Source organism: Geospiza fortis, unplaced genomic scaffold (genome assembly GCF_000277835.1).
Source record: "Geospiza fortis unplaced genomic scaffold, GeoFor_1.0 scaffold12, whole genome shotgun sequence".
Classification (NCBI taxonomy): domain Eukaryota; kingdom Metazoa; phylum Chordata; class Aves; order Passeriformes; family Thraupidae; genus Geospiza; species Geospiza fortis.
Window position 1 is genome coordinate 4,271,178 of NW_005054323.1, and position 8,741 is coordinate 4,279,918.

General features: G+C 38.5%; 1 protein-coding gene across 1 annotated transcript in view; it reads right to left on the minus strand.

Annotated features, from left to right (window-relative positions):
• Positions 1-8,741, minus strand: part of ADAMTSL1 (ADAMTS like 1) — a 179,912-nt gene that overhangs the window by 134,444 nt on the left and 36,727 nt on the right. Inside the window, exon 5 of the mRNA XM_031056859.1 lies at positions 5,538-5,774. Coding sequence (XP_030912719.1) covers positions 5,538-5,774 — 237 coding nt within the window. The remainder of the gene's footprint in view (positions 1-5,537; positions 5,775-8,741) is intronic.

Below are 8,741 nucleotides of genomic sequence, written 5' to 3' on the forward strand. Positions count from 1 at the left end.
GAAGGAAGAAAGGGGGGGAGGGAAGGAAGGAAGTGACGGAAGGAAGGAAGTGGCGGAAGGAAGTGGCGGAAGGAAGGAAGGAAGGAAGGAAGGAAGGAAGGAAGGAAGGAAGGAAGGAAGGAAGGAAGGAAGGAAGGAAGGAAGGAAGGAAGGAAGGAAAATGCCCATGTTGCTTCCTTTTCAGAGAGATTAAACACAAGGTTTGAGCTGCATGAAACAGAGTGTATAAATCAGTATTCCAACATACATGCTCACTGCTGCCAATTTCCTGGGTTTTTTGCTGTGATAATGTGAAGTGTGATGACAAAGAATGAGCTTGATTTCAAATAAAAGGAGGAGCAGGCTGTTACTGAAGGACTGCACCCTGTGGAAAGCAACCCACATTGGAGCTGTTTGCGAAGAGCCGCGCCTGGCAAGACAGACTTATGCTGAAGAAGTTCATGGAGAACTGTCTCCCCTGGGAGAGATCCCACACTGAACAGGGGAATGATTCCTCTCCCTGAGCAGCGGCAGGAGCAATGTGTGATGAACTGATTGCAACCTCTTCTCCCCATCTCCTTTTATTGCTTACAGGGAGGAGGAAGAGGAAAGGAGGGAGAGGTGGGGGGGGGAAGATGTTTTTTGAGATTTGTTTTACTTCTCTTCCTCTGATTTTTTATTGGCAATAAATTCAGCTCATTTCCCCAGGTCTGTTTTGCCCATGATAGTAATCAGTGACTGACCTCTTCCATTCCTTATCTCAACCCATGAGCCTTCAGTTAAAATTTCTCTCCTGACGTGGTTGCAGAGAGCAGCTTTGGTGGGTACCTGGCATCCAGCCAGGATCAACCCATCATTCTCCAATTTTGCAGCTGCAACTGTTGTGTGCAGAAATTGCTTAATACTCTCAAAACCATAAAAAAGGATTTGAAGTACAGGAATTTATTTTGCAAACAGGGGAAATTAAACTGGAAACTGGAAGTTTTTAATGTGTCGTCCTCAGCATACCCATTAATTCTGACATTAAAGACATTTCCTAATGTGGAACTTCAAATCATTATTTCCTTAAAGACCATTATATTGACTTCAGCATTGAGGTTCACGCTAGTTGTAATACACCAGTGGGACATGTTATAAGCTGAGGTAAACTCAAAATGAGACTCAAAGATCTAAGAAGTAATCTGGATTTCTTTAAAAAAAGAAGAAAGAAAGGACACCCAAATTACAGAGATATCCATAGAGGAAGGCATTTAAAATTTTCAGGAGGAGCAAGAAGATTAGGAAGAACTAGAACATATAACATTCTGAGTATTTTTGTTTGAGAAATGCTGTTTGGTCTGTGTCACGATGCATTTAAGAATAAAACTACAGACAGAAAAAAAAATTATGTTCAGACATTAATTCCTATTAATTTCTTAGGTGTTTCACACAAAGAACAAAGGCAAGTTATACATCTCTTCATGGGGAAAATGCATTTACATAATATGGAAATATCCGTGTTTATATAATACAGAGAGAGGCAAAATGCTCGCAGCTTGCATGATTTCTGAAGTATTACAGTCATGGGTAGTGGCCTATGCCTTGAAGAATACCTGAATCAGCTACTGATTAACTTCTCCAAAACTCCATATCCATAAAAAAAACTAAAAATATTTTTAAGAATCTCTAACCATACTCCTGGAATCAAAGATTCGGGGATACAGCTTGTTCTATACCCAAATATGGTTTTGCTTGCCCTCGATAGAATCAGTCGTCTCTTCTAACTTTAACTGCTAAGTGGCCAGCAGGCAAAACAAAGGCTTCAGTTCACAATTTCATAATTAAACAAAGACTCATAAATATGCAATTAAGGTACTGGTAGTCTTAAACATCCAAACAGTATGAAAAATAAAGGATAAATACGAGAGAGGGATCTTAAAATTTCCAAATACCATACCTTTTTACAATTACATTCTTGTCAATGAGAGTGAAATCCATCACCTCTAAATCAGGAGTGAGTATTGAGGCACACAGAAGCAAATTAAATTACTTTAATTTCAGTAATCTCAAGAACAGTTGGGGACCACACAATAGGCTATGGGTTGACCCAAGTCTTGCATAGAAAGAAATATATTCCTATGGTTAGTTAAGATAATTAACACTGTTGTTTGACCTACTGGGAAAAAAGCTCTATGTCAGCATACACGGATCTTAACGTCACTTTTACTAATTCAGGACTTTTGCACCTAATTAAATAAATATATGTTTTATGTATAATATTGTATCTCAAGAACATCTTCTTGGTTGCTATAACACTTGGATCAATGCAAGACAATAGGAGGGTAAACTTAAAGTTGCTTTCAGTAGTTTTGCTCTGAGTAATCCAGAAAACATATTATTCACCTTCAACATAGCGCAATTGTTGCAAAGGACCTGTTATTATAGAATCATAGAATATGCCGAGTTGGAAAAGACCCATCTGGATGATCTAGTCCAACAGCTGTCCCTGCGCAGGACACTCCAAATTTCAGAACATGTTCCTGAGAGCAATGTACAAATGCTTCTTAAAGTCAAACAGGCTGGTGCTGTGACCACTTTGCTGGGGAACCTGTTACAATGCCCAACCAACCTCTGGCTGAAGAATCTCTTTCCTTATGTCCAATTTAAACCTTCTACTACTCAGTTTCATGCTATTTCCCAAAGTCCTGTCACTGGCCATGTGAGTGAAGAGATGGGTACTTCCTTTTCCCCTCATGAGGATGTAGAAGGCCGCAAAGAGATTTCCCCTCAGTCTCCTCTTTTCCAGGCTGAGCAGAAAAAGTAACCTGAGCCACTCCTCATACATCTTCCCCTCAAGGACCTTCACCATTTTTGTGACCCTTTGGACACTCTCTAGAGTATCTTTCTTATATTGTGACACCCAAACCAGCCCCCAGCACTGGAGGTGAGGCTGTCCCAGCTCAGAGCAGAGCAGGACAATCCCCTCCCTTGCCTGGCAGGTGATGCTGTCCCCCCAGGACAGGGTTGTCCCTCCTGGCTGCCAGAGCACTGCTGACTCACGTTCAACTTGCCATCAACCAGGACCCCCAGGTCCCTTTCTGCAGGGCTGCTCTGCTGCATCTCATTCTCCAATCTGCATACAAAACTAGGGTTGCCCTGTACCAGGTGCAGAATCTGGTTTTTGCTGTTAAACTACATAAGAAACACACTTCACTTTTTAATCTTCAGGACCTTATATGGAAAATACATCTTAGGAGACTTCATTTTTTGCAGTTGTGACAAAACATATGTATATTAATACAGCTGCCTGCCCCAAATCATGCAATTTCAGAGACATTTCATGAAAATGTTGCTTTTCTTCCAGGTTCATTATGAACTCTCACAAACTACTGAGACCCATGATTATTATATTTACATTATGTCAGCCACTTTAGGTAAGTGCTAACCAGTAGCTGCAAATGAATAGAAATAATTTCTAAAATCACATTTTGTCTTGTCTGAAGTTTACATGCATTCCCAATAATTACAGAAATAAGTTTATTCACACAAATGTTACAGCGAATGAATGCCCCATGGGTTCTTCCATAACGCTATGGTTTCCAAAACTTTTAAAATAAGCTTTCTAGAAGCAATGGAAGATCATTGCTTTTAAAGGGAGCTCACCATTTATTATGGACAATTCCATTCTCTTTACCATTCTGGACTACTTATGTAGGACTAGCTATTGCTGTGATAGATGGTAAAGCAATTTCTCTCCTATAGCATATAGTTAGGACAAATCTAATTATAGATTTTTTAATACAGTACGTCTACTGTCACAAAGGTATGGCAGGCTAACAGGGATACACTGAGACAATAATATTTTGAGTTGATTTAAATTTAACACACCCATTTTTCACTGTGAGGAATACAGCATGAGCATTTATAGTTTAATTTTTTTTGGTCATCCTCAAAAATGTGGTAATTGTAAATATACGGCAAATTGGTTGAAGAAACTGAATACTGAAGAAGATGGGAACTATAAAGTCATTTATGCATTAAAAATTATACTACCATTTTAGGGTATATAAGAAAAGAGTTAGTTTAACTAAAATTACTCAGAGACACTACTGCTAGTATATGATATCTATTCTCAAGCTGCAGAAAAATAACATCGGTGTTTATAGTTTTAGCAGTGCAGCTACCTTCAGACTTGCAAGTAAGAATGTCATGAGAATGCAAATGAGTTTGATTCAGATGCTTAGGAACTCAGTTTCTAAGGGGAAGTTTTCTTGAGAAAAAATATGCTTCATATTTGGACTAAGCCAGAAATCAGCCTGCATGTAAATCCTAGGCCACTATATGCAAAAAACTTTGAATCTTTTTCCCATCCAGATTTTTGTGCTTCCAGTCAAGTTTGTAAAAGATTTGAAAACAGAAAACAAGACAAAAAATTCTCTGTTTCATTAGGCAATCTAGAAATTTGAGATGCATGCCCTTGGTTTAGGTCAAAAGGTCTAGATGATTGCCTTCTTCAGATCACAAATGAGACTAATCCAGGAACTATCTACTCTATTTCATTTACTTCAGGACTGCTTCTGGCTCAGGGCAGAAAATCAAAGAGAGAAGAAATAGAGAGGAAAGTTTCCCCTGCCCCCCCCCCCCCACCCCCCCCCAAAAAAAAGGAGTTGAAAATACACTAGAAAGCCAACAACACATCAAGTTTACATAGATTTTAAGGTCACTGTGCAATGAAACATGAATCTACACTCAACTCTTCTTGAGACTTAGGTGTGCTCAGAACCTAACAGAGATTGTGAAGAAATCCTCTCCTTCATCAACCCGTAGCCTACATGTAGTTTAGAAGAATAAAGTCTGATGTAGATAGAGTAAGTAATTTAACAGAAGCTATGATAGAGCACCAAGCTATAAATAAAAGCACCAAAGTAATAAAAAACCAAATTAGGATGCAAATAAATTGGTTGAATGACCAAGAGATCTCCACACGCTGTGAAGTGAAGGGTCAGAAAGTTCCCATTTGTTACAAATTGTCATTGGTAACAAATAAGGAATGCTAACATCCAAGGAGATGTAGCAGCTTGCTTAGTCCTACAAGAAAAATGGCAGTATTTTTCACTTTATTGCCTCATCTACTGCCATACAGGTTTCTGATTTACAAAGAGCAATAATCCGCAAAGATAATGTAGTTTGACTGATAGACCTTGGAAACTTTTATGTATCCAAATTAAAAGCTACAACATTAATTTATACTTGGAGCTTCAAATCAGATATGCTACTGCAGTTACAGACAACAGTTCAAAAACATAATAAAATCCTTCAAAAGGACCCCAAGGGAGCAGCATAAAGTGAGAAAACAATCTTTGAGATTATACATGTCTCCCCCTTCCACCCCACCCCTCCAAAAAAAAACCCCAAAACCCAACAGTAAAAACAAATAATTTAAGTAAATGAGAAGAGATTAATAAAATAAAGAGCCTAAAATGACACAAGTATGGAGGAGGAGAGGGAATGAGCATGTGAGAGAGATCTGAGGAGGGGAGACATGAGGAGAGGGGCTGAGGCAGGGCTTCTTTCCTTACTTGGCACAAGCCACTGATGCACATGTCCAGTGATTCAGTGTAGCACCGTGTCCCATCCAGAACTTTTGGCGCCAGTTCCACAACCAGAGCCGTTCCTCTGGCTTGGCACTTCAGCGAGCATGGGTTATCAGGGTCATTGGAGACGGGGAGCCACTCATACAACTGCCCCTGGTACTTGACATCGTTGTGAGCAGAGCACTGCTGGGCACGAAAATCACCTGCTTCTGGCGGGCAGTCCTGCAGAAAAGATGGAGGAGAAGATCAGCAGGCCTATTCAGGACTGCCAGTTGCAGTATCATGCAGCTGGCGGTGTTCCACAGCTGCCAGATGGAGACAGTTTCTGCTTAGACAAAAAAGACACATAATTCAACAGATGATTATACCTTTCTTTCTTCTTTCCATGAAAGTATTGAAAGAGCATCAAGACCATATGTAAATGGGAAATAAGAAATGCACTGTACATGTCTTAACCACAGCCTTGTGGTTAAGCAAAAGAGGGTCACCATGCTCTTGCTGGAACTCATTCTACTTGTGCACATACATGGAGAAACATGTGTGCACAGCCACTCCGTTCCAGACCAGTTTTACCCTTTGTTTGAGGAGAGAGAAGAAAGAACTATGTGATTTGTTTCTTTATTTAAGCTCTTGCCACTAGCTTTTTTTCTTTTTGCCTCAGTGACATAAATCAATTGCTGTGGCAAAATGAATCAGAAGCATTTGATACATATTTGCATTTCTTTAAGCTAAGATTTCATAGCTCACATAATTAGAGACTTCCAACTGAGATCTTAAAAAAAAACCAACACTTTTTTAATTCTTCAGGAGATTTGTGAGACATATAAATCTAACTCTGAAGTCAGTCTACCAATATAAAAACCAAAGACCACTCCTACTGCATAAAGTACATTGTTGACAAGATTTTTAGGCTTTTCTTACCAACATATACTTTCTTGCTGCTACTTAGCACTGAAGAACATTAGACAGGTTCTCAAGAGAACAAGAAGAGCTTTAAAATCATGAATCTTCAGGCAAAATAAACATGAGTTCTTTTTGTTTCCTTTCCAGTATTTGATCCTTGAAGAATGATATTTGAAGACTTCTTTTGCAAGCAGCAACAAAGGCTAGGGATTCAGTACGGTTTTCTTAGAAGTAACTTGAATTTCTCGCATAATTACAGGAATACAGGAGCTAAGCTTTAGAAAAAACATTAAACATCATAAGAACTGAGACAAAAAAAAGCAAACGTTGGCAGTATGACTGCCTCAGATTATTAAGATTGTGGAGTCCTCCACCTTACTGCTGTAAGGAGATCTGCTCCTGGATGATATCTGGTAAAATACCAGACGAAATGGACAGTTGTTCCCCCTCTGCTTGAGGACTGTAACATTTTTTTAATCCTAAATCATAGACAATCCTACGTGTTGATGGTAGGCTTGGTATGAAAAGTTTTTGATGTATGCACAATCACATAACTAAACAAGATACTTATAGGATATTTGTATCTTCTGTTTGCCCTCAAACTACTTCTTCCTATTAGACAATCATTAATGACAATAAGTCTGGCTTGTTCCCAGACTTCTTATGCTCCCAGCCTCATTGCTGTCGAGGGAAAATATCTCTTCTTAGATTTAAATAATCACCTATGTTTCTCAGATCTATTCTTATCCCTTCATTCACTAACAGTTTTCTGCATTTTTTTAAAAGGGCAAACTATTACAGCTTTGGATACGAAAGACATGGAGGCTTCACGTCACTTTGTGACATGAATGGATAATTTTTTATTATTAAAATCTAAAATAAAATCTGTGTTAAAAACTAAGCTTTCAAATCTCCTCTCAAAGGAACATGGCACAGTCTTGGCTATGAATTTGTCATTTGCAAGCCCTTGGCTTAAACCCAGGTTAGCCCTTCTGGCCTCATTCACTGTTGGAATGTGATTATGGCTATTTTATTTGAATGTTGAATAGTCTTGGGTTGCAACATTCCAAACCTTTTTTGTTGTGGACTATACACACATACAAGCTGTGGCCTTAGCTGCAGATTGTCATCTAATTTTCTTTGTACCACGTGAGGAAATTTTCAATTAATTCACTTTTGCGTTCGAGTGTAATGCACCCCAAAAGTAAAGGGTCAAACTCCAGTCGAAAGTTCTGTGATCTAAGTAGAAGGCAATAGTTTTCCTGTTACAAAAGGTTCAATGGAGTAAGGCATAAGAGAAAAAAATGATGTGGGCTAAATCTAACTCTAGAGAAATATGTATTAAAGAGTAATAACCCAGAGCTCATTTTTCCTTTTTGAAAGTGGAGGTTGAAAGTCAAAGCCTGTAACTGGTATTTTACTGCCGGAGAACTCAGTTTTCCTATCAATATAATACAGAAGGTTAAAAAAAAAGTTGCAAGTATTTCAGTTTGATTTTAAAATATAAAGAAAATCTGAGGGGCAATCAGGGTCTTTTTATGATCTGGGCAAACTTTTGATACAAGACAAAGTTTGGACACTGAAGCAATCAGAAAAATATGTGGGGAATTCATTATTCCTCTACAACTCTGTAATTAGAGAAAAAGTGGTCTTTATGTTCTGCTCTTATACAAAGGATGAACAATAAGATAGTTACAGCTTGACCCAAGATCTGCTTTAGTTCTATTTTCAAACAAGAAAAGAAGAACACAGTGGCCTTATTTCCTACCACAAAATCTTCTGGTGCCTACCCTTCTGTGAATTTTTCTGTCTGTAAATGAATACAGTCAGGTCTATTGGTTTGGCAGATACTCAAGCCAAGGCTCAGTTGCAGAAATCCAAGCCAACTCTCTAGTTTGGTTCAAGCTTGGCTCTACCTTCAGAACTTCCTGGCTTGTAACAGCTTTATTTTTACAAAGAGAAAAAGGCCCAATAAAGCACACGACACACAGAATTCATAATCCTGCTTTGTACAGAACTTAATACTATGTTTGTTGTGTTGGATTTTACTTAATCAAAGAAATAAAAAACATAACATTCTTCAACATAAAAAGCCTTCAGGAGACGGCAGGTGACTAGGACTGATGTTAAATACTTCCAGTCTTTGATATTGTGGTCAAAATAAAACAATGGATTTAAATAGCAGAGCTTGTGTTTAAAAAAGTTTTCATGTGAAACTTGAAGCAATTAAGAATACATGCAAGCAGTCAGAAACACAGACATACGTACTTATCTTGGCACACACAT